This window comes from Salmo trutta, chromosome 14 (genome assembly GCF_901001165.1).
Source record: "Salmo trutta chromosome 14, fSalTru1.1, whole genome shotgun sequence".
In the NCBI taxonomy this organism is placed as follows: Eukaryota; Metazoa; Chordata; class Actinopteri; order Salmoniformes; family Salmonidae; genus Salmo; species Salmo trutta.
In genome coordinates, this window is record NC_042970.1 from 83,736,930 (window position 1) to 83,762,927 (window position 25,998).

A 25,998-nucleotide genomic window follows, 5' to 3' on the forward strand; every position below is an offset into this window, starting at 1 on the left:
TGTATGTAGATCCACATGTTTTTAATCAATGCTCAACATTTCACCATGAAAATCATATTTTATGAAACACAGGAAAATGGTAAGACTTTGATCTTCAATAGTTGGTCTTGTTTATTCAGCGACTTCTTTTCCCTGTAAGAAGAAAGATAGAATATAATGGATCAGTAATAATAATGAACATGATAAATATATGGATAGACATGGATAGAATATAATGGATCAGTAATAATAATGAACATGATAAATATATGGATAGATCTAACCTTCCTTTTTCAGCCTTACCTGAAATGTTCTTCTTAGAGATCTTAAATACAGTTGAGTGTAAAAGGTCTGTATTGACCTCTGAGAAGACTGAATCATAGGTGGTGTTGATGTGGTCATATCTGAACATGAATCAGGTATAGGTTTAGCAGCAGTTCTGTACCTTTCCAGAGTCACGGGTCTTGGCTCTGAGCTTGTTGACCTGAGTCTCAGCGATGTCAGCACGCTCCTCAGCCTCCTCCAGCTCATGCTGAACCTTCCTGAACTTAGACATGTGCTGGTTTGCTGCTTCCTCCTGGGTGAGGAAAAGAGAGGGAGAGCAGAACATCAGCATTTCAAGTTTGGTGCTTCAGGTAGCAAATTAATATTCTGTTTTTTAAGGTATTTTTTAAAAATAAATACAAAAAAGACAGATTTAGGATAACAATGTATACAGGGAGATAGATGATACAGCAGAGAAAGAGAGTGGCGGAACGGGGGATCAAACTGCTGCCTCCAACACTACCACTAGACCAGCCCCCAGGTGCAGCAAATTAATATTCAACCCCTCTCCTTTAAGGTGGTAACACATAGGAGGCACTCAGAAATGTGCATAATTTCATCAGCATTTACTTGCACTATCAATTATCCCTGTTGACTGATGTGCTGTAGCAACACTTACTTCAAACTAAATTGTATGGATATTAAGTTTTGTCAGTGACTCACCGCTTCCTCAGAATGCCTCTTGTAGGCCTTCACTTTCATCTGCAGCTTATCTACCAGGTCCTGAAGTCTGCCAACATTCTTCTTATCCTCCTCAGTCTGTGGGAGAAGATCAAATAATCAATGTCCCATAGTTTTATACACAAACCTGTCATTGTTAGTGTCAAGTGTGTAAAGAATGCACTTTCTCTTACCTGGTAAGTGAGCTCCTTGACTCTGCGCTCATACTTGCGGACTCCCTTGACCGCGTCTACACTTCTTCTCTGCTCTGCCTCCACCTCAGTCTCGAGCTCACGCACCTTTGTGGAAGAAATACATTAGGCATTTGTTTGAGGTGGTGAAAGCAGAGGTAGTCTCTTACCCAGTCAAGGAGGCACAATTGTTGTCTTTCACTATGTACTTTTACAAGTGGTTCCCAAAGTGGGATTTACATTTAAATTTGTTCATGAATATTGCTAGCAACAACAGATGAAACTAGTAAGGATCTGTGGAACAAGATTAGAAGGTCCAATACAATACAATGTAATATTATTAATCCACTTTTTATGTTCTTAACCCTTAGATGTACAACATGGGCATGGGAGGCTCACAGGGATATTGGTATGCACAGTGTTACAACAATTATAATTTTTTTAAACTCAATTCTTGTAGTTATAATATATCGGACTCTTTTTTTATTTGACCGATTTTGTCATGCATTTTGCAGTGCATGTTGCAGTACCAGTATGGCCAATAGAGGCCGCCACTCGCCTGTTTTAATGTTATGAGTTTGCTTCTGTTATGGGGGATCGCAAAGTTTGCCAAGCCTAAAAGAAACAACTAGATAAATACAATTTTATGTCTTGACTTTATTTGAAGGTCTTGGCTCCAATTCTCAACTCCATAACATAAGTGTAACATATTCCCAATGTTTTTGTTTTGAACATAATTGCACTGTAATTTCTGCTTTAAAACTGGAAAAGATTCCCTCTGATGCCAAGAGAGGGGACTTTCAAATGTTCTTTCCCAGGGGCCAAGACTTGATTAGTCTGACCATGCATTGCTGAAGTCATAGTAAAACTGTGTGGATGCTATTTATATCGCACTCTAATGTAACATTTGTGTTCTGATATTATGAAGGGGTCCCTGATGCAAAGACATTTGGGAACCCCTGATCTAGGTGGGTTAATGAGAGAAAAAGTAATTACAAAATGCTCCAGTGTATTTTACATGATCAAATACTTTTCCAGCAAACTGTCTTTTAATCCAACCCCAAATCCACCCTGCTGATAACTCACCCTGGACTCCAGTTTCTGGAGTTGTTTCTTGCCTCCCTTCATGGCCAGATTCTCAGCCTCATCCAGGCGGTGCTGCAGGTCCTTGACTGTGATCTCCAGGTTCTTCTTCATCCTCTCCAGGTGAGAGCTGGTGTCCTGCTCCTTCTTCAGCTCCTCAGCCATCATGGCCGCCTGGAAAAGTATTTTTTATTTTTTAAATCACCTTTATTTAACCAGGTAGGCCAGTTGAGAACAAATTCTCATTTACAACCGCGTCCTGGCCAAGATAAAGCAAAGCAATGCGACACAAACAACACAGAGTTACACATGGGAAAAACAAACGTACAGTCAATAACACAATAGAAAAGTCTATATACCGTGTGTGCAAATGTAGTAAGATTAGGAAGGTCAGGCAATAAATAGGCCATAGTTGCGAAATATTTACAATTTAGCAATTAAACACTGGAGTGACAGATGTGCAGAAGATGAATGTGCAAGTAGAGATACTGGGGTGCAAAGGAGCAAAATAAATAAATACAGTATGGGGACGAGGTAGTTGGATGGGCTGTTTACAGATGGGCTATGCACAGGTGCAATGATTGGTAAGCTGCTATGACAGCTGATGCTTAAAGTTAGTGAGGGAGATATAAGACTCCAGCTTCAGTGATTTTTACAATTCGTTCCAGTCATTGGCAGCAGAGAACTGGAAGGAAAGGTGGCCAAAGGAGGAATTGGCTTTGGGGATGACCAGTGAAATAACCCTGCTGGAGCGCGTGCTACAGGTGGGTGCTGCAATGGTGACCAGTGAGCTGAGATAAGGCGGGGCTTTACCTAGCAAAGACTTATAGATGACCTGGACCCAGTGGGTTTGGTGCCGAATATGAAGCGAGGGCCAGCCAACGAGAGCATACAGGTCACAGTGGTGGGTAGTATATGGGGCTTTAGTGACAAATCGGATGGCACTGTGATAGACTACATCCAATTTGCTGAGTAGAGTGTTGGAGGCTATTTTGTAAATGACATAGCCGAAGTCAAGGATCGGTAGGATAGTCAGTTTTACGAGGGTACGTTTGGAAGCATGAGTGAAGGATGCTTTGTTGCGAAATAGGAAGCCGATTCTTGATTTAATTTTGGATTGGAGATGCTTAATGTGAGTCTGGAAGGAGAGTTTACATTCTAACCAGACACCTAGGTATTTGTAGTTGTCCACATATTCTAAGTCAGAACCGTCCAGAGTAGTGATGCTAGACGGGCGGGCAGGTGTGGCACTGATCAGTTGAAGAGTATGCATTTAGTTTTACTTGCATTTAAGAGCAGTTGGAGGCCACGGAAGGAGTGTTGTATGGCATTGAAGTATACAGCCAGAAGTATACAGAATGGTGTCGTCTGCGTAGAGGTGGATGAGAGAATCACCAGCAGAAAGATCGACATCATTGATGTATACAGAGAAAAGAGTCGGCCCGAGAATTGTGGCACCCCCATAGAGACTGCCAGAGGTCCGGACAAAAGGCCCTCCGATTTGACACACTGAACTCTTTCTAAGAAGGAGTTGGTGAACCAGGCGAGGCAGTCATTTGAGAAACCAAGGCTGATGAGTCTGCCGATAAGAATGTGGTGATTGACAGAGTCAAATGCCTTGGCCAGGTCGATGAAGACGGCTGCACAGTACTGTCTTTTATCAATGCCGGTTATATCGTTTAGGACCTTGATCGTGGCTGAGGTGCACCCATGACCAGCTCGGAAACCAGATTGCATAGTGGAGAAGGTGCGGTGGGATTCGAAATGGTCGGTGAGTTTGTTAACTTGGCATTCAAAGACTTTAGAAAGGCAGGGTAGGATAGATATAGGTCTGTAACAGTTTGGGTCTAGAGTGTCTCCCCCTTTGAAGAGGGGGATGACCCCGGCAGCGTTCCAATCTTTAGGGATCTCAGACGATACGAAAGAGAGGTTGAACAGGCCAGTAATAGGGGTTGCAACAATTGCGGTGGATAATTTAGAAAGAGAGGGTCCAGATTGTCTAGCCCGGCTGATTTGTAGGGGTCCTGATTTTGCAGCTCTTTCAGAACATCAGATATCTGGATTTGGGTGAAGGAGAAATGGGGGAGGCTTGGGCGAGCTGCTGTGGGGGGTACAGGGCAGTTGACCAGGGTAGGGGTACCCAGGTGTAAAGCATGGCCAGCCGTAGAAAAATGCTTATTGAAATTCTCGATTATCGTATATTTATCGGTGGTGACAGTGTTTCCTAGCCTCAGAGCAGTGGGCAGCTTGGAGATGCTCTTACTCTCCATGGACTTTACAGTGTCCCAGAATTTTTGGAGTTTGTGCTACAGGATGCAAATTTCTGTTTGAAAAAGCTAGCCTTTGCTTTCCTAACTGCCTGTGTATATTGGTTCCTATCTGGTCGTTTCACCGCAGAGCATAAATTGGTATTTAATTTATGCACCAATTGGCACCAATCATGACATCCCTCTGAGATCTTTGTTGTTCTTAACCCCCACAGCTACCCTTGGACCTTAGGAACAAATCAAGTTGATGTAAATCAAGGACTCACATCAGTGATAGCCTTCTTGGCCTTCTCTTCTGCATTCCTGGCTTCCTGGACGATGTCGTCCACCTCTCCCTGCACCTGCACCAGGTCAGTCTCAAGTTTCTTCTTGGTGTTCAGAAGGCTGGTGTTCTGAAGGAGGAAGATGATTTGTTTGACTCTCAAGAGAACTTACAATGCTGAAATAATGAAACTCTCAAAGCATGCATTGTGGAATTCAAGTTGTGTTTAAACTGTATGCTTGATTGAGTTTCATAAGAAATGGCTTTGACCCATACCTGGGAGTGCAGCAGTCCAACACGCTCGCTGGCGTCTACCAGCTCAGTCTCAGCTACTTTGCGGCCTCTCTCTGTCTGCTCCAGAGCAACTCTCAGCTCCTCGATTTCAGCCACCATCAGACCGTTTCTGCGCTCCACCATGGCTGCCTGCTCCTTCATGTCTTCTGCGACACGGACGGCATCATCAAGGTGCAATTGGGCATCCTGTGGTTCACAATGACAAACGTTCATTAGGACTTGTGGAAGTAGGGGTGATAGGATGGGTGATAGAAATGTTCATTGGGAAGAATTTACCAAATATCCCTACCGTTCTACAGTATATAGTTTAATCTATTTAATTCCTCTGTTCTGTTCTTTTCTACAGATTTACAAACAAATCCCTCTCCATGTTCATATTTTTGAGCCGGATGTCCCAGTCCCATTACCTTGAGCTGTCCCTGGACGTTCCTCAGCTGTTTCTGGGCCTCAGCGGCCTGCCTGTTGGAGTGGCTCAGCTGGATCTCCATCTCGTTCAGGTCTCCCTCCATCTTCTTCTTCACCCTCAGGGCGTCATTCCTGCTCCTGACCTCAGAGTCCAGGGTGCTCTGCATGGAGTCAACCACCCTCTGGCTGTTCCTCTTGATCTGCTCCATCTCCTCATCCTTCTCAGCGATCTTCCTGTCCACCTCACCCTTGATCTGGTTCAGCTCCAGCTGCACACGCAGAATCTTGGATTCCTCGTGCTCCAGTGTTCCCTGGACAAACAGAAGCAGTCAGGAAAATTGTGTTCAATACATTTGGATGTAGGAATTAAATATATATGACTACAATAATCTCCAGTACAGGGATCATTGGACTGTAGCTGGCATTGGCTAGTGTAACACTGCTTTCCCCATCAAACAGCTGTAGTTTGTACCTCAGCCTCCTCCAGAGCGGTCTGGATCTCAGACTTCTCTGTCTCCACGGTCTTCTTGGCCTTCTCCAGCTCATGGATGCTCTTGCCAGTCTCTCCGATCTGCTCAGTCAGGTCAGAGATCTCCTCTACACACACACACACACACACACACACACACACACACACACACACACACACACAAGTTTAGTCTTGTGGGGGTTTCAGTGGAGATGTCAATGCGCTGAATTTGACATTAAATCATATTAACAGTTAATTAATTAACAGCACTTCATAGGATCTTGCAAATCTAATCGCCGACCACTTATTTGGAATATTCAAAGGAATACCAACTACAAGTAAAATATATACAAATTATACTGTACATGACATTTCTGAAATGTTGTAATATTAATGTTGATGATTGCATTTCCCTCCATTTTCAAAACACTAGTCAAACATGAGCCAATTAGAACTGCTGTCAAATGCTCACGTTGCAGGTTCTTGTTCTCTCTCTTCAGAGTCTCCAGATGATCCAGAGCCTCCTCGTAGGAGTTCTTCATCTTGAAGAGTTCAGTGCTCATAGAGCGAGCCTCCTTCTGAGCTCCTTCCAGCTCAGCCTGGCCCTCCTCATACTTCTGTTTCCACTCTGCCAGAACCTAGGAGAATCCATGGGATTTTCATTAGAAGTTGTAGATTAAGAGTTTTTAAATTAGATATATGCAAGAATTATACAATTGACAAAAATGTTATGTTTATTCATTTTCACCTTGTCAAAGTTCCTCTGCTTCTTGTCGAGGTTGGCGGCCAATGCGTTGGCTCTCTCAACATCAATCATGAGGTCCTCCACCTCTCCCTGCAGCCTCTGCTTGGTCTTCTCCAGGGAGGCGCACTTGGAGTTGGTCGCCTCAATGGTCTCCTCAGCATCCTGCAGACGCTGGGCCAGCTTCTTCCTGTTGGACGACAGAGGGAGGTTTTATGGAGTGAAAGATATGTTACAATACATATTGATGTAACATTTTCTCATAGCCTTATACCACCCTCACCATCCACACCATATCTGAGTTTTTCTCTTGCGTGCGACTCACTTGGCCTCCTCCAGCTCCTCTGTGCGCTGGATGGCATCAGTTTCATACTTAGTCCTCCACTGAGCCACCTCACTGTTGGCCTTGGACATGCCGCGTTGCAGCTCTGCCTTGGCCTCCTGCTCCTCCTCAAACTGCTCCCTCAGGAGGTCACAGTCATGGCGGGCAGACTGGACACCGTGGGCCAGTGCGTTTTTAGCCTGTGAGAAAGATAGAGAAAGACAAAGAATGATTAGAGAGATAGTCACACAAATTACGGTAAAAATCTCTGAGGGTGGAGAGACAGTAGAAGTCTCTGAGTGTGGAGAGACAGTAGAATTCTCTTAGGGTGGATAGACATTAGGAGTCTCAGAGGGTGGCGTAGTCACCGTCTATATGAAGATATAGCTCTAACCTCTGTGGACGGGGAGTCCATTTTGGGTCCCTTACCTTGACCTCCTCCTCAATCGCCCTCTTCAGCTCTTCCACCTGCTGGGTGAAGGCCTGTTTTCCTCTGGTCAGCTGAGACACCAGGGCTTCCTTCTCCTCCAGCTGACGACCAAACTCACCTGCAGGGACAGAGGGACATCTTGTTAATAGGGTCTCTGTTCTCTAAGATTGAAAATGGATTCTGAGGTATCGTAGGGCAATGTTAGGTGGTGAATAGTACAGTAGAAACTATGTGGATATAGCCCCTAATACATGTTGGGTTCTACTGAAGGAAAGCATTGGCTTGTTGTTCATTGTTGATGTTACCATTTTCTGTCAGGAGTCTGGCCCTCTGTCCGCTGATGTCGTTGACCTGGCGAACATTCTCATCATTCTTAGTCTTGAGCTCACTCAGCTGGTCCTCAAGAGTACGGCACATCTTCTCCAGATTGCCCTGTTAGTGAAACATGTTCCATCATTACTTTATATATGTGACTCCTGTCAACTTCAGTTCACTTGAATGGTAATGTAGTTGACCACCCTCAACACTGCTTGATCAAAACGTTACTACTCACCTTAGCCTTGGCGACGGCCTCCATGTTGCTAGAGAGGTCATCAATCTCCATCTTGTACTCGCTCTTCTCCTTCTCCAGCTTCTGCTTGACGCGCTGCAGGTTGTCGATCTGCTCCCCGAGCTCAGCCACACTGTCGGCCTGCTTCTTGCGCAGAGCGGCGGCTGTGGCCTCATGCTGCAGGGTGGACTCTTCAAGATCACGACGCAGCTTCTGGAACTCAGCCTCACGCTTCTTGTTCATCTCAATCTGAGCAGCAGTGGCGCCTCCGGCCTCCTCCAGCCTCTCGCTGATCTCCTCAAGTTCCCTGGAGAGATCGGCCCTCTGCTTCTCAACCTTAGCCCTGGCAGCACGCTCAGCCTCAATTTCCTCCTCCAGCTCCTCAATACGGGCCTAGAACAGGGGGCAGGAGCAGGGGGATGAACACTACAATACAGTTGAAACAATTGAACCTCACAAAATTATAATAGTATGTATATTTAGCATAAATGTGTTTAATAAAAAGCCAGTTACACTAATATATTCAGTAGACAGGGTCCCATGCAGGAACCAAAACAACAATGTTCAGAACCACCATCTTCCAACCTACTCAGCCATCAGAAACCACCAGGAAACATGTGTGCTACCAGAATAATGTTTTCAGGAAATGATTGAAGTCTGTGCTTTTCTGTACTGGAGCTTATATCCTGTACTGTACCTGGAGTTCCTTGATCTTCTTCTGCAGCTGAGCTCCCAGAGACTGCTCATCCTCAACCTTGCTGAGGAGCTGAGTGGTCTCAAACTCCTTCCTAAGAAACACAAACACATCGATTGCTTAGTTAGTTTTTGTTTGATAGTGTAAAGGGAGAGAATCATACCATTCACTTTGCTTTTAAGAATCACATGTAAATGCTAATTCATTATTACAAGAATTAGTCAAGAACAACCATTATAGCAGGTAATACTGTAGTCATTTGTTTGTGTTTACTTCTTGATTTTCTCATCAGCTTGCTGCTTGTCATTCTCCAGGTCCATTATGGACTCCTGGGCCAGTTTCAGATCTCCCTCCAGCTTTCTCTTGGATCTCTCAAGGTCCATACGGAGCTTCTTCTCTTGCTCCAGGGAACCCTCAAGCTAGAAGATAAAAACACATATATTGTTCAAATCTAAACAACTGAAGATAATATCATCTTACATACTATCATGGCCAACATGTCAAACTCCACTCACGTCGTCCACTTGCTGTTCCAGCTTGGTCTTGGCCTTGGTCAGAGTGTTGACTTTGTCCTCCTCTGCCTGCAGGTCATCCAGTGTCTGCTGGTGGGCCTCTTGGAGGGCTTTCTTCTCCTTGGTCAGCTTGGCAACACTCTCATCCATAGACGCCATCTCCTCAGTCAGGTTTTTAACCTGTAAATGGCCACAATATAATTATACTTCACCATAAAGGGGAGATTTAGTTTGTTATATATTGCATTCATTTCATTTCGATAAAAAATGTCATCAACAGTTACTGTACTAAAGATTCAACAGTAGATGGCAGTGTTCACAATGTCAGTGTACTGAATGGAAATCATAAATGAGGGGGATCAGAACATGCAATGAATGTTGGGAGTACCCCGCAACTGAAATTCTACTATTGTTTCTTAATTTTTCCTGCACCCACAATACAACTTGAATTCCATTTCTGTTAAGCTATGTTTTGATTGGATTATTGTTTGGTTAAACTGTCTATGGTAAGACACAAGACCTTGTTTTCAGTGGCGTGCTTCTCCTTCTCCACTTTGGCCAGGGTGAGCTCCAGGTCATCAATGTCCTTCTTCAGCTCAGAGCACTCATCCTCCAGCTTCCTCTTCTTGGCAGTCAACTCAGCATTGATCTCCTCCTCATCCTCCAGCCTCTCGGTCGTCTCTTTGAGTTTGGCCTCCTGCTGGATCTTGCTCTTGATGAGCCCCTCGCACCTTTCCTCAGCATCGTTCAGACTCTCTCCTTCCTGGTTTCAGAACAGGAGTAAACAAATCAGAGGCCTCACTTTGTGTATCAAAATATACATTTTACTCAAAGAGGTCAGAGCAAATCAGTAGAAATTCATGAAATATATACAATATATAACATGGTCAATAAAAATGTGTGAGTTAGCCACATACTTTACAGTGTGTTCATATGTCTGTGTATGTGTGTGTATTCATGTGTATGTAAATGTGCCCATACGAGGGTAGTTGCTGACTCACAGATGCGACTTGGAGCGCCAGGTCGTTCTTCTCCTGCGTCAGGGACACCAACTTCTCCTCCATTTGCTTCTTTGTAGACAGAGCCTTTGCCAGGTCTGTCTTCATCTTCTCATAGTTCTCCTTCATGTTGGCCAGCTCCTTCTCAGTCTCAGCGCTCTGCAGCAGGGGCTTGATCTTGAAGTACAACTTCATCCATGGCCAGGTTTTCACATTCATGAATGAGCGGATGTTGTACTGGATGGCATAAATTGATTCTCTGGTCGACAGAAAGGATGGAGTGGCATGGTGAGTGACATGCTTAAAGCTACATTCTGTGATTAGATGAACAACAAAACAGAACCACCTGCCACTGTTTGTTTACAGCTGAGGAATGGGGCTAGGGAAATATAACCCCTCTTAAATTCATAGACAGCTCTCTAGATGCAAGGATTGACAGTCATGCTAAGCTCATGAGACATTTTATATTATTCAAGAATTAAAAGGTAAATACCACACATTTAAATGACAGTTGAACAGCCAAATCCCAAACTGCAGCTATAAAGCTAGAATCCTTAGTTGCTACATCAATTTTTTAACATTTTTGACTTTTCAATTAATTAACCCAAAAGCTTTAGTAGACCATTATAAGATGTACTTTCTCATTCTGAACAACTCACAGCATATACAGTATGTAATCATAATGCATTAGATACAGGTGGTTGACAGAAAGCTTTGCCAAGATGTCTACTATTCCTCACCTCCTCTCCATCATCTTGCTAAACTCTCTCCTCATGAGGAATCCACGGCTGAGAGCCTGGACCATGCCGACCAGAGAGGCCAGCTTCTCATCTCTCATCTCCTCCAGGACACCCAGCAGACCGGCTTTGAAGAACACCTGAGACACAAGTTAACATGGTCAATGGAACCACAGATGGTGACAGATAGAAACGGTTGAATCAAAAGAGGGGAACAACACAACTAGATTGATTTAAACAACATTAACAATGTAATGGTTACAAACAAACCATGGGATAGGTTGTTTCTAAGTTAGTTATTGTACAGTAGATTAATAATCTAAACAGAATCAGATAACTGAAGCCATACCACTCCAACACAATATACATGATTATCAGTTTAGTTTCTCTTCTATACTTGTGATGCATGACTATGAAGAAAAACACTACAACGTTTTTTCACCTTTTCCATTAGTGAAATGAAGAAGAAAGAACAAAAGGATGGATAGATCACCTGGAGAGATTTTATATGGTACGGGTTTAAATTATCATTCAAGTTGTGTTTTGTTGTCAGCTTTTACTGGGGGTATTTGACTGACCTTGGTGTGTCCAAACTTGTAATCCTCGTGATTCACATCAATGGATCCAAGCAGCTTCTCAGAAGCCTTCTTGTTGTCCATGAACTGGCCCTCAGGGATGACACTGGCATTCAGTACTTTGTACCTGAATGAGGGGACAGTTTTAAAATCTGCCAAGTTGTAATTGGTTGATTGGTATACAGTGAGGTTCAAAATGATTGGCACCCTTGATACAGATGAGCAAAGTAGACTGTAAAAAATGATTAATACAAATACTGAGCTATATTGTATGATCAAAATGCTTTTTGGATTCTAAAAAAATATGTATTTCAGGAAAATAACCCCATACCTACTGTAAAATATGTATATCAGGAAAATAACCCCATACCTACTGTAAAATATGTATATGAGGAAAATAACCCCCATACCTACTGTAAAATATGTATATGAGGAAAATAACCCCCATACCTACTGTAAAATATGTATATGAGGAAAATAACCCCACACCTACTGTAAAATATGGTGGAGGATCTTTGATGTTATGGGGCTACTTTACGTCAAATGATCCGGGGGCCCTCGTTAAGGTCAACGGCATCATGAACTTTACCCAGTACCATGACATTTTTGCCAAAAACTCGGTTGCCTCAGCCAGGAGGCTGAAACATGGCCACAGGTGAGTATTTCAGCAAGACAATAACCCCAAGCACACAATATTAATCGAACACAAAATCAACATTTTACTATGGCCATCTCAGTCTCCAGACTTGAACCCCATTGAAAACCTGTGGTTTGAATGATGGATATCAAGGATCTGGAAGGATTATGGAAGGCGGAATGGTCCAAGATCCCTCCCCATGTGATCTCCAATCTCATACAACATTCTAGAGAAAGACTCAGTGCCATTATCCTCGTATTGAAAACAGGTGTGTCAATAATTATGAGCCCTATCTTGAAATAAAATATGAATTGTTAAACAAAATCGTTTTCTCTGAGTATAAAATAATATAATTGTCACAAATGTTAGACCATACAATATAGCTCAGTATCAGTGTTATTTATTTGATACAGTCTTTTCTGCTCATCTTTATCAAGAGTGCCAATAATTTCTGTGTGTGTGTGTGTGTGTGTGTGTGTGTGTGTGTGTGTGTGTGTGTGTGTGTGTGTGTGTGTGTGTGTGTGTGTGTGTGTGTGTGTGTGTGTGTGTGTGTGTGTGTGTGTGTGTGTGTGTGCATGCTTGCATGTATGTACCTCTGCTTGAAGTCAGCATAGATGATTCTGCTGGGGAAGCCCTTTCTGCAGATCCTGATACCCTCCAGTACACCATTACACCTGAGCTGGTGGATAACCAGGAAGTTCTCCATCAGACCTGGTAAAACAAACCAAGTCTCTTTTAATACTCATAAACAGGTTAAAGATTGGAATTGTTAAGGTTACTGGTACTGTACTGATAAGATTACATATTTAACTCAATATTTATTGTACCTGGAGTCTTTGACTCGTTGGGGATCAGGCAGCGCACAAAGTGAGGATGAGTGCTCCTCAAGTTGGTCATCAGCTTATGTAAGTTCTCCTGTAAGAGGGTTACAAACCATTTTCTCAGACATCATTTATGATAATTAATGCACCTTTTGAAGGACTGAATAAACACATTTCTAAAGCTCACCCTGAACTGGGAGGACACAGTCTGCATGGAACCACCCTTCTTCTTGCCTCCTTTCTTGGCTTTATCTGTTAAAATGGGGAAACGTTAGAGATAACTAGAAAAGTACATTTCCTAGAGTGGGTGGAATAAATAGAATAATAGTAATAAGAGTATGTAAGAAATCTAGAGTGGTCTTGTCTTCAGCAAGCACACTAATTATAAATCAGAGAATCTGGTTAACTTCACACTTATCTAGAGGCAAATGCTGCCAATGAGATTATGTTAAATAAGACCTACTCCATGATTCAATTAACCAAGTCTATGAGTAAATCAACCCAGTAATAAACGTTGAGAAATTGTGATACATTCTAAGACTTTAAAGAACATTTGGGTCTGAGTTGTAACTAGTATTTAGTTAAATATTGTGACATGATGCTAGTCGTACCCTCAGGAGGGGGAGGGGGATACAGGGCAGCCAAAATTTTTACTCCGGACTTCCCATACAGTTGACAAACTGAGTCATTCAGGGGGTCCTTGTTCTTCTCCAGCCACCCAGTGATGTTGTAGTCCACAGTACCGGCGTAGTGCACCAGGGAGAAGTGGGCCTCTGCCTTGCCTTTGGCAGGCTTGGGCTTCTCAAACGCCTTTGTTTTGCCAAGATGCTGGGCGTACAGCTTGTCCTTGAAGGTAGTGTCTGAAGACTTGGGGAACATGCACTCCTCTTCAAGGATGGAGAAGATGCCCAATGGCTTTACGAAAATAGATGTATATCAAATTAGTGATATTTCCATTTAGGATCTCAATCATTCCTTTAGTAAACATTCTATTTGAGGATTACATTCATTTTGGGGCACATAATAGGAAACATATTGAGTTCTCAACAGTCAGATACATTGTACCACTGTGATAATAACTCACACAGGACTCCCTATGATCTTCGCTTTTGCGGTCCATTACAATCTTCACAGACAGCTTACCTTCTCAATAAGCTCAATGCAGGCAGCCAAGTCCATGCCGAAGTCAATGAAGGCCCAGACGATTCCCTCCTTCTTGTACTCCTCTTGCTCCAGGACGAACATGGTGTGGTTGAAAAACTGTTGCAGTTTCTCATTGGTGAAGTTGATGCACAGCTGCTCCATGCTGTTGTACTGTTGATGTTATTTTAGAAGGGATCATTTCATCATACAAGGCTGTAGTCCATCTCAATCACAACTAATTGTCTTGTTCTGGTCTCATACTCACATCAAAGATCTCAAACCCGGCAATGTCAAGCACACCGATATAGAACTGCCTTGGATTCTTGGTGTCCAACATCTCATTGATACGGATGACCATCCACAAGAACATCCTCTCATAGATGGACTTGGCCAGAGCACTGACTGAGTTATTAACCTGCAATGATAATACCTCAAATTAATACATTAGCTATTGACCGTGTCTGGTGATAAGGTGATAAGACCTTGGGATGAACAACATCACTATTTTAACTTGTTATGGATAGGGGGCAGTATTTTCACGTCCGGATAAAAAACGTACCCGATTTAATCTGATTATTACTCCTGCCCAGAAACTAGAATATGCATATAATTATTAGCTTTGGATAGAAAACACTCCAAAGTTTCTAAAACTGTTTGAATGGTGTCTGTGAGTATAACAGAACTCATTTGGCAGGCCAAAACCTGAGAAGATTCCAAACAGGAAGCACCCTCTCTGACTATTTCTTGGCCTTCTTGATCATCTCTATCCAAAACAGGGGATCTCTGCTGTAACGTGACACTTTCTAACGCTCCCATAGGCTCTCAGAAGGTGCCAGAACGTTGAATGATGACTTTGCAGGCCATGGCTGAAAAACAGTAGCGCATTTGGATAGTGGTCGATCTGAGAACAATGAGACTGGGGAAGCGTGCACGAGACGACTCCATGTTTTTATTTTTTCGTCTTTGAACGAAAACAGGGTTTCCCGGTCGGAATATTATCGCTTTTTTACGAAAAAAATCGCATAAAAATTGATTTTAAACAGCGTTTGACATGCTTCGAAGTACGGTAATGGAATATTTTGAATTTTTTTGTCACGAAACGCGCCGGGCGCGTCACCCTTCTTTATCCTTCAGAAAGTGTCTTGAACGCACGAACAAAACGCCGCTATTTGGATATAGCTATGGATTATTTGGAACCAAACCAACATTTGTTATTGAAGTAGAAGTCCTGGGAGTGCATTCTGACGAAGAACAGCAAAGGTAATCAAATTTTTCTTATAGTAAATCTGAGTTTGGTGAGTACCACACTTGGTGGGTGTCAAAATAGTTAGCCATGATGGCCAGGCTATCTACTCAGAATATTGCAAAATGTGCTTTCACCGAAAAGCTATTTTAAAATCGGACATAGCGATTGCATAAAGGAGTTCTGTATCTATAATTCTTAAAATAATTGTTATCTTTTTTGTGAACGTTTATCGTGAGTAATTTAGTAAATTCACCGGAAGTGTTCGGTGGGAATGCTAGTTCTGAACGTCACATGCTAATGTAAAAAGCTGTTTTTTGATATAAATATGAACTTGATTGAACAAAACATGCATGTATTGTATAACATAATGTCCTAGGAGTGTCATCTGATGAAGATCATCAAAGGTTAGTGCTGCATTTATAGCTGTGGTTTTGTTTTTTGTGACATTATATGCTAGCTTGAAAAATGGGTGTCTGATTATTTCTGGCTGGGTACTCTGCTGACATAATCTAATGTTTTGCTTTCGCTGTAAAGCCTTTTTGAAATCGGACAGTGTGGTTAGATAAAGGAGAGTCTTGTCTTTATAATGGTGTAAAATAGTCATATGTTTGAAAAATGGAAGTTTTGGGATTTTTGAGGAATTTGTAATTCGCGCCACGCCTATCATTGGATATTGGAGCAGGTGTTCCGCTAGTGGAACGTCTAGATGTAAGAGGTTTAAGAAAGCAATACACTCTTCCCCAAAATAATTACGGTGCTCAGAAAATGGTAGATGCTGTGTTTAGCAGTCTTACCTGAGCCACAGTCTGTCCCTTGGTCACATACTCGTTGCCGACCTTCACTCTGGGGTAGCACAGAGCTTTCAACATCTCAGCTGAGTTCAGGCCCAGCAGGTAGGCGATTTTATCAGCCACTGGAGAGAGAACCAACAACAACAGATTCAGTGACACTAGATCGCTTTTTTCTGATGTCACACTGTCAAAATAGTTTGGATAACTTTTTTGTGAGTTAGGTTTTGATTTTCTCCCATATTCATCATTTCAAATCATTTCTGGAGGGGGGAATTTGGTTTCCAAAAACTCTCCTGCATGACTTTTGTAATGGAAATTCTCCACTAAAGACGAAGACTCAATGTAAATGAATCCTTCTTTTTTAAGAGTAACATTGTTAGACTAAAATGAAAACAATGCCTTCCAATAAGGAGAAAGTTATCATGTTGTTTTGCATGTTTCTCAACCTTACAATAAGAGTAAAAGCAGAACATTGTTTGAGAGTGATCCATGTGTATTAGCAGTAGTGATTGAGAGGGTTATCCTACTGGAAAGAGCTATACTGATAACCCATGTTCTTCTGAAAGGGGAAAGAACACTCACTTAATGGTGTTGAATGACCTTTGCTCTGACTTTCTGGTGAGGCCTGATCACTCAAAGGCTAGAGACACTTTGTGAGATTTCAGTATAATATGTAAATGCTGGTAAATGCTAGTAAGTAGTGTATTGCTGTTGTTGTTTGGCTTCAGTACACATCTCACCAGATTGGGTCTGCTGTTCTCTGACTCCCTGACCCTGTAACTCTGCCATGAGGTTGCCAATATGATAGAGGAGTATAAGCCAATTTGCAAACAGTTTTGATTCTCTTTGACATTTGAAATGGTTTGAACAGTTGTGATTCTCTTTGAAATTTGAATTTCATCCCCAAGAATATTGGGAATGTAGTAATTTCTCATGCAGTGAATAGTTATTCTGGATTTCCGTAATCAGAAATAGCCTAAACTGTTGTTCTGGTCTGTCCTCTCTCGAGGTTATGGCGAAGGTGACCACAGATGGTATCTAGATGCATGGAAGGGATCATTCCGCCGAGAACAGTGTGACCCTCAACGCCTCCAAACTTTTCTCATGCTGCTTGTGCACAGGCCAGAAAACGGATAAGACAGAATGGACCACAAAGGTTGGTGGCGACGGCTCAGGTGAGTGTTTCGTCTGCTTGGGGATATTGAAATCGGGATATTATCAAGGGTCATCCACATTGACAGGCATGAGTTCCATGTGTACCATTGTGAGGATGAACTGCAACGCTATCTTAAGAAGAAAACGAAGTGACGCCAGAAGAATGAGTGCTGGGAGGGAGGAGGAGTGGTCAACCGTTACCCGTAATTGATTTAGGATTGTCCAAAATGGTTTATTTGGGGGTATTAGGTTGATTGTGGGGGTCTGCACACTGTGAAATGTTATTCAGTAATTTAGAATAGAAATGCATTGAGATACCGATCTGTCACTAACATGCCACTGGCGAACAGTGTAAGACAAGGACAAAGATATGTTGACATGTAGTACATGTACACACCCATGTCTTTAGATGTTCATTCTGCCAGTGTCGATGTGTGCTAAGTTGAGAGTCTTAAATTAAAGTCAGAGATTCAAGAAGCATGGGATCATTTATCAGCAGTTTAAAGAATGATTTGGAAAGCCGAGAAGGAGAGAAAATGATTAAACATGTATTCTCTATCTTCCCTGTTCAAGGCAATATGTATTCTAGGTGGTGTGGAACATGTGAGTGATCACCGTTCCAGATGAGGGACTAATTATTTGACTTGACCACATTTTAGTATGTTTCTTAAAGTGGCCTAGTATTCATGTGTTATGGGTTAGATGGAATGATCTATGTGCAACTGTATTTGTGGCCGGAGGAAAAGTACAAAGGGGGCCTGTCTCTGAGACAGAATGTTTCCACAAGAGTGAGATAAGAGTCATATCGTAGAGCTAACTATATAGATTGTGAACTATTGCCGTATAAAAAGGTCTTATAGCTTCACTGTTGTATATCATTATATAAATTGCTTATTCTCAAATAGCTGTTTGTGGATGAGTCTGGGTAATTAACAAAGGACTGAGGCAGGCTGCAAGAATGTGGACTTCCTAATCTGAAGGCTTCTCCTGACTGATATGAAGACTGGGAGACACCACCTGCCTAGCCACAGAGATTCATTGTACATCCTAGACTCAGAAGGGGAGAGGGCTTGTTTGCGAAAACAATAATCATACTTGGGAAAATAATAATTATACTTGTTGACTGCATATAAGCATGAAAAATAGAGGCGAAGTGAGGATGACATGATGTGGGAACACCTCTCCTGTTGCCTGATGAGGAAACCTAGGTGAAAGCATGAGTCAGCGTTTTTAGAGCCTTCATTTTTTTTATGGACCACAGCAGAACAGTATTCTAAAGGTATAGAGTCATTCTAGGGGAGAGTGGGAATCATCATGTTATCAGGTATAGAGTCAGGCTAGGGGAGAGTGGGAATCATCATGTTATCAGATATAGAGTCAGGCTAGGGGAGAGTGGGAATCATCATGTTATCAGGTATAGAGTCAGGCTAGGGGAGAGTGGGAATCATCATGTTATCAGGTATAGAGTCAGGCTAGGGGAGAGTGGGAATCATCATGTTATCAGGTATAGAGTCAGGCTAGGGGAGAGTGGGAATCATCATGTTATCAGGTATAGAGTCAGGCTAGGGGAGAGTGGGAATCATCATGTTATCAGGTATAGAGTCAGGCTAGGGGAGAGTGGGAATCATCATGTTATCAGGTATAGAGTCAGGCTAGAGTCAGGCTAGAGTCAGGCTAGGCTATTACTAACACTGGTCATATTCCCGTTTTTTCTTTTTCTTTTCAAGTCTCTTAGTTACCAGAAGGTTGAAGAGAAAGTCCAAAGCTCCAGTTCTCCCCTGCCGCTTATGATGTTTCTATAAAGAAACGTATGTAATGAAGCATGTGTGTACCTGTATGAAAGGAAGGTCTTAAGTTAAACCATTCTACTACAATGGTTTTACAAGTGTTAGACCTATGGAATAAGGATAAGTTATTAGTTACATTGTATAACCCAGAATGAAGGGTTTGAAAGGATAAAGTGTCATTTTATGTGTTGATTTCACTTACTTTTATAGAAGTATTTTGATAGAAGCTCCTTTGCTAGTTTAAGCCATAACCTAATGCTCACCTTAACATGTTACAATAATTATAACGAAAGTGATAAAAGGAGGAATGTGATGGAACATTTTATGTTTGTGTGTTTTCAGATCAATGCTGCTTTTTCTTAAAATGTTTTTTTCTTATTAACAATTCTGTTGGGTTCATGCGAGTGAGTGATTGTACTCACTGTCACTGTATTAGCAATTTGGCAGTACGTCTAGAACATTGCTCTGGGAACCAAGAGGAGTATCTCAGTTTCAAGGTATCAGCTTTGAGAGAAGAAGCCTCGTCAGGTATGGGTCAGTCACATGCAGGAACCACCGTTAATAATGAATAAGGTAAATCATGCTGATATGACTTGTTTGTGTAGCAGTATATAAGGACTGAAAGGGTACGCCCTTGTCAGAGTTTTCATCAAGCTTGTATTGAGTTTGTGAACCTCTCCAGTTAACTGTTAATAAAGATGGATTCATTTACATTGAGTGTGCATCCTTAGTGGAGAATTTCCATTACACTTTCATGTGGCACTGTCTGTCTTAGGTGTTCTATTTCTATGTTTGGGACTGGGAATGGGACGAATGGTCTACATATTGTATATCTATGAGTGGGACTCACCCTCTGTGCCGTCTGGCTCGGCCTGCTCCTCACGCTGCTTCTGCTTGAATTTCATGTTGCCATGGTGCACTACAGCTCCTGTCAGCTTGTATATTCCAAGCTTCTCCTCATTAGTGAAGCCCAGGATTGTAATGGCTTCCTGGCAATAAAGAAGAAGTACAAAAATGACGTTACGCTACAGTTCTGTGCTCACTCCAGAACGAATGGGATGGATAGATTTGACTCTTGGCCAACATATTAGTAGATGGCAACACAAAAGGAGTTTTACACAGTTCCACAGGGCACTTAGTGGCGCTCTCTTGTGGATGTCTTACATGTATGTGCCTCAAGGCAAAGTGTGAAGGCATGAAAAGTTCCTTTATGTTCATGCTTAACTAACACAAGGCATTTAGAATCAAACAAAAAATACATGTAAATTCCTAGCAAGTTGGAATTTCACAGACCTTCAGTATGTATGGTGGTCCTACCCATTCTATATCTATAGTTTGGTTAACCCTTTGTTTGACTCACATCTGTGGCATCCAGCTCTTCATTGTCGTTGATGCTGGCCACAGCGATCTGACCCTGGCTGCACATGGGGAAGTCGTAGGGGTTGGTGGTGAGGAGCGCCAATTCTGTGGACAACGGAGAACAGCTTGTCAGTTAAGTCTCTTAGAATTCTGCTATCCTACCTTTACAGTATCTCTCCCTCCTTTACTCAACAGATGGACTCAATGATACATGTAGTATATAATAAATAGCATCAAAAGAGGAGACTGAGACTTGTGGACTAGTGCATCACAGTGCATTATTTTACAGATATTTCCCAAAGACCTTCCACATTTCTAGATGCCTTGTTTCCTTGGATGTAATCATTGTAATAGTATTATTAGTGTGTACTATGAATATTTTTAACAAGTTACACAGATGGGGGTGGGAATAATTTCCCCTGGACCTCTACTTTGTCGTACCAACTAGCTCAGGTTTGTGGCCTGTCATCATCTGGAAGAAGATGTGGTAGCCTCTCTCATCGGGAAGCTGGAAGGACACTCTGGACTTCTCCAGCAGGTCTGAGGGGGAAAGAGAGAGTGCGAGTGACACAAAGAGAGAGAGAAAACATAAGATGAAATCAAATTTGATGTGAAGATCTCCAAAAAAAGAATCTGTGTGAATTTAGGAAATCATTGAGAAACAATCAATACCAACTCACAGGTCTCAATGTCAGCTTTAGCCAGTTTACCAGCTTGGAAGTGAATCCTGATGAATTTACCCTATAGTAGAGCATGGGGGTTAGAAATCGGTCACCAAATAAATCTAACATTTTACTTTGATAGACCCCTTTAAATGTTACAGTTTGTTGGACATCTATTGATATAACAATAGGGAACTACTTATTTACATTTTTTCCAATATAAGGTAACTTCCACAGTATGCCCTTTATACTTACAAAGCGAGACGAGTTGTCGTTCCTCACTGTCTTGGCATTACCGTAAGACTCCAGCAGAGGGTTAGCTGCAATGATCTGATCCTCAAGAGACCCCTGATTGAGATAAACACAAGTTGCTCAGAATAGGGAAAAAGTGGTAAAGTTTGTTTTTCTCTATGACTTGAACACTTTTCTTGAAACATGATTCACAAGAAGTTTGCTCAGAAAACCAAACTGAAATGTGATTGAAAGGCAAACATAAGAACAACCTACCTGCATTTTGTTGGGGTCTGCTTCCTTCTTCCCACCAGACACTGCAATGGTGGCAAAGTACTGGATGACACGCTTGGTGTTGACAGTCTTTCCTGCACCGGATTCTCCACTGGTTTATATGACAGAGAAAGAGGGGGTTTAGTTACATGTCCGAGTGTCAGATTGTCTTTCACCCAAAAAATAGCATAGAAAATTACCTGTTTTCTAACATAAGTAAATCATTAACAAATATTCCCTTTCATCAACTCGTTATTACACATAGCCTAATGCTCTAATCTATTCATAATATCATGTATTTCATCACACCAAGTGACCCAATGTATTACAATAGAAATACTTTCTCAAGTGACATTTTAGTAAACAACTTACGTAATCAGGACGGACTGGTTCTCCTTATCTGGAACCAAAAAACATATTGCTTATCATACTCAAGCAACATTATGGGTACATTATTGCATTCGTATAATCATGAATTTAATTTTGGAACATTTTCCATTTACTGAAATCAGACATTTCCAGCAAACTGTTCTAACCTAGACGAGAAAACTGTAAAGCATATTTGAATTTGATTTGAATTGACACCCAACTATCCAGCCATCCATCCATCCAACCATCCATCCATTCATTAGCACTTTTGGACTGTGAGATCTATATGCAGTTATGGACATCCATAGAGCTCCATGTTTATGGATTGTCTATCCGTGTGAGAGACGACGACTCGGTCTCGACCTTTAAGTCTGGTGAAATTCTCCTGTCTTAGCTGGGTTCCTGTTTGAACTTAAGTATTCTCTCTCTCTCTATCTCTGAGGACCAGAGCCCTAGGACCATGTCACAGGACTACCTGGCTTGATGACTCCTGGCTGTCCCCAGTCCACCTGGTCGTGCTGCTGCTCCAGTTTCAACTGTTCTGCCTGCGGCTATGGAACACTGATCTGTTCACCTGACGTGCTACCTGCTGTTTTTTGTCTCTCCCTATCTCTCTCTCTCTACCACACCTGCTGTCTCGACCTCTGAATGCTCGGCTATGAAAAGCCAACTGACATTTACTCCTGAGGTGCTGACCTATTGCACACTCTACAGCCACTGTGATAATTATTTGACCCTGCATGTCATCTATGAATGTTTGAACATTTTGTATGGCCTTAATGGCCATGTACTCCTATAATCTCAAGCCAGAAGAGGACTGGCACACCTCAGAGCATGGTTCATCTCTAGGTTTTTTCTTAGGGTCTGCATTGCTTGGTGTCTAGGGTTTCAGGCTGGGTTTCTGTATAAGCACTTTGTGACATCTGCTTATGTAAAAAGGGCTTTATAAATAAATTTGATTGATTGATCCATCCATCCATCCATCCATGAGAGCTCGTACCAATCATCATGAATTGAAAGGCGTTGTCAGAGACGGAGAAGATATGGGGTGGAGCCTCCACCCTCTTCTTCCCTCTGTAGGCGTTGACAACCTCTTCGTCGTACACTGGGAGCCATTTGTAGGGGTTCACCGTGGCACAGAAGAGCCCAGAGTAGGTCTGGATGAAAGCATAATTAAATTAAAGGATTAACAAAATCAGATGTACTTTTACCTGGATTTATGTGAGGATGTGGGTGTACTTTGGTATACTGATGTGGGTCGACTGTATTGATATGTTTTGGTTTCTACCATTTTATTATGTCTAGTACAGTATGTGCGTATTTATTATGTTCATGTATGTGTGTGTGTTTGTATGTGCAGGTTTCTTACATAGATCATCCATGCTGCATAACGCTCTTTGAGGTTATACAACACAGAGGCTTCATTCAGGTAGGTCATCATGGCCATGTCCTCAATCTTGTCGTACTTAGGGGGGTTCATCTCATAGATGTCTGCATCTTTGAACTCTTTTCCTTCCTGAAACAGTCAGAAACCTAGATTACACGCAGATCAAAGTAGACATGACTGAATGCGTTTTGCTCATTAAATACAAGTTTAATCATTTAAAAAATGCATATCCACATTAATCCAACTACTTTGTTATCACCCACTGACACATAACTGGAGATTCTTGACTAGTCAACATGAGAAATTCCATATAATTTTTAAATAGCAGCAATAAAATTGATGTCTTTGAAGATTATATTCTGCTTACAAAAAACATTGGAATTTTGTTTTTGCATTTAGTTGACTTTTCAAGAATTAGAGTGATTGCACAAACTTGATCTTGAATACTTTTCAGATCAGGCTTACCTCCTTACTGCCGTCAGGTTTGGTAACTGTTACAGTACACTTCCCGTCGGCCCTGGCAGTGACTAAACCCTTAAGGTACAGCTCCACCTTGTCTGTCACATAGCAGGAGTTCTTTGAATCAAAGGGCATGGCTTGTGCCTCCATCCTCTCCTTCTCAGATTTACGAAGGTATATGGCAGCCTTGCCGTAGACTTGCATCTCCGCGTCCGTACTCATGGTGACGGATAACTAGGAAAGAGATGAAACAAGAAACATGATTGAATCTGTGGTGTTTCCTCCCCAGTCAACAGAGTTAGGTGAGCGATGTCTCTCACAAAATATTCACATCACTTTTTATGTCTCACCTTCTTTTCCCCTCCTACAGATGAATGTGTACTTCTTGGAGGACCCTGTGAAACATGAGAGTGTTGTGAAAACACACAAGTCTAAAGCCTTATCATTTATCCCCTAAAGGGCTAGAAAATATTTAACTCAATCATTACATGTCAAATTCAACTACAGGTGTAACTGGTAACTTTCCTTTACTACACATCAACACATTCTGTTAAGAATTCAAATAAATACCCCTGAAAACCCAGTTACATTCTAGAACACCCTTTCAAGTGCAGGAACACCACTTTCTACTTTAAATGAAAGTTACAGATTTGAAGCAAAACACATAATAAAAAAAACATTATTTTTAATGCCATTTGATTTAATATTGTAAAATGTTACAGAACTCAATTCAAATAGTGCAGTTAGCTACTGCCTCAGATGCTGAGTGCAAGGACGAGACACATTTAAACATCTAAAGAGGTGTAGAGGTCTTACCACAGAAGAAGAAGGTATCTGACTTAAGGATGTTGGGGCCTCAGCCTCCTTATATCTGGTTGGAAGTGCTAACCAAGCAAAAGTTAATTATGGACCACTCTGGGAAAGGACATGAATTGGATGAGAGAGGTGTTTATTTCTGTGTATCACTAGCACCTCCCACTTCCAGGAGCACCACACTCCCATTACATTACTTTTTAATGTTTGTCTCCGAATTGAATTTCAGTGAATTAACATAAATGAGAAATTTCATTACCAATATCAAAAGTTTGTTTAATCTAATTGATTCCAATGTTACTACCACTGACTCTCAAATACTGTAGTGGAATCCATGTTGCCCCAACACCATGAAATAGTTTTAATTAAATCTAATCTGACCTTATTTAGTTCCATTTTAGTGACATTAATCCTCATCAACAACTTTATATATATGTTCACCTACTTTTATATTGTTTAGCTTGTAAACACATCTGAACTGTCTCCTCACCTCATGCTCGTGACAGAGTTGGCCGTTACCTTGTGATTTGCTTAGTTTGATTTATCACCCTGGTGGAACCATATTAAATGAATATTTAAAAGCTAGAACGGAAACATTTAGCCTTTTAATTACAGCTCATAAAACTGTTAAATATAATGTTTAGGTAAACTATATAGAAACATACCTACAAGTGTGTGAACACCCCTTCAAATGAATGGATTCGGATATTTCAGCCACACCCAATGCTGACAGGTGTATAAATTCGAGCACACAGCCATGCAATCTCCATAGACACACATTGGCAGTAGAATGGCCTTACTGAAGAGCTCAGTGACTTTCAACGTGGCACTGTCATAGGATGCCACCTTTCCAACAAGTCATTTCATCAAATTTCTGCCCTGCTAGAGCTGCAGGTAAGTGCTGTTATTTTGAAGTGGGAACGTCTAGGAGCGACAACTGCTCAGCCACGAAGTGGTAGGCCACACAAGCTCACAGAACGGGACCGCCGAGAGCTGAAGCATGTACAAATCGTCTGTCCTCAGTTGCAACACTCAATATTGAGTTCCAAACTGCCTTTGTCAGCACAATAACTGTTTGTCAGAAGCTTAATGAAATGGGTTTCCATGGCCGAGCAGCTGCACACAAGCCTAAGATCACAATGCCCAATGCCAAGCGCCAGCTGGACTGGTGTAAAGCTCACTGCCGTTGAACTCTGAAGCAGTGGAAATACGTTCTCTGGAGTGATAAATCACGCTTCACCATCTGGCAGTCTGACAGACAAATCTGGGTTTGGAGGAAAGCTACCTGCCCGAATGTGTAGTGCCAACTGTAACGTTTGGTGGAGTAGGAATAATGGTCTGGGGCTCTTTGTCATGGTTCAGGCCCGGCCC

At 41.9% G+C, this 25,998-nt stretch overlaps 1 protein-coding gene across 1 annotated transcript; it reads right to left on the reverse strand.

Annotated features, from left to right (window-relative positions):
* On the reverse strand, positions 1-24,648 carry LOC115147689 (myosin heavy chain, fast skeletal muscle). Its single transcript, XM_029689988.1, has 41 exons — positions 24,631-24,648; positions 24,165-24,209; positions 23,821-24,048; positions 23,338-23,484; positions 22,969-23,125; positions 21,972-21,999; positions 21,603-21,711; positions 21,351-21,443; positions 21,114-21,174; positions 20,875-20,973; positions 20,435-20,538; positions 19,925-20,063; positions 16,136-16,254; positions 14,361-14,510; positions 14,096-14,266; positions 13,564-13,867; positions 13,140-13,204; positions 12,959-13,046; positions 12,725-12,842; positions 11,498-11,621; positions 10,923-11,059; positions 10,186-10,441; positions 9,705-9,947; positions 9,188-9,364; positions 8,946-9,091; positions 8,676-8,766; positions 7,982-8,371; positions 7,734-7,860; positions 7,428-7,546; positions 7,002-7,198; positions 6,683-6,866; positions 6,407-6,572; positions 5,938-6,062; positions 5,468-5,776; positions 5,043-5,246; positions 4,771-4,896; positions 2,241-2,411; positions 1,158-1,262; positions 967-1,062; positions 425-556; positions 1-132 (listed from the first exon to the last, which is right to left on the reverse strand). The coding sequence occupies exons 3-41, from the start codon at positions 24,034-24,036 to the stop codon at positions 112-114; spliced, it is 5,814 nt and encodes a 1,937-aa protein (XP_029545848.1). The 5' UTR covers positions 24,037-24,048; positions 24,165-24,209; positions 24,631-24,648; the 3' UTR covers positions 1-111.
* Positions 24,649-25,998: the final 1,350 nt, after the last annotated feature.

Excerpts from the sequence above, each read along its gene's own strand:
- LOC115147689 (XM_029689988.1), bottom strand. The coding sequence starts at position 24,036 with ATGAGTACGGACGCGGAGATGCAAGTCTACGGCAAGGCTGCCATATAC. Across the intron at positions 9,365-9,704 it reads AGCACGCCACTGAAAACAAG|GTTAAAAACCTGACTGAGGA; the intron begins GTCTTGTGTCTT and ends GGCCATTTACAG. Across the intron at positions 1,063-1,157 it reads TCAAGGAGCTCACTTACCAG|ACTGAGGAGGATAAGAAGAA; the intron begins GTAAGAGAAAGT and ends CTTCTCCCACAG.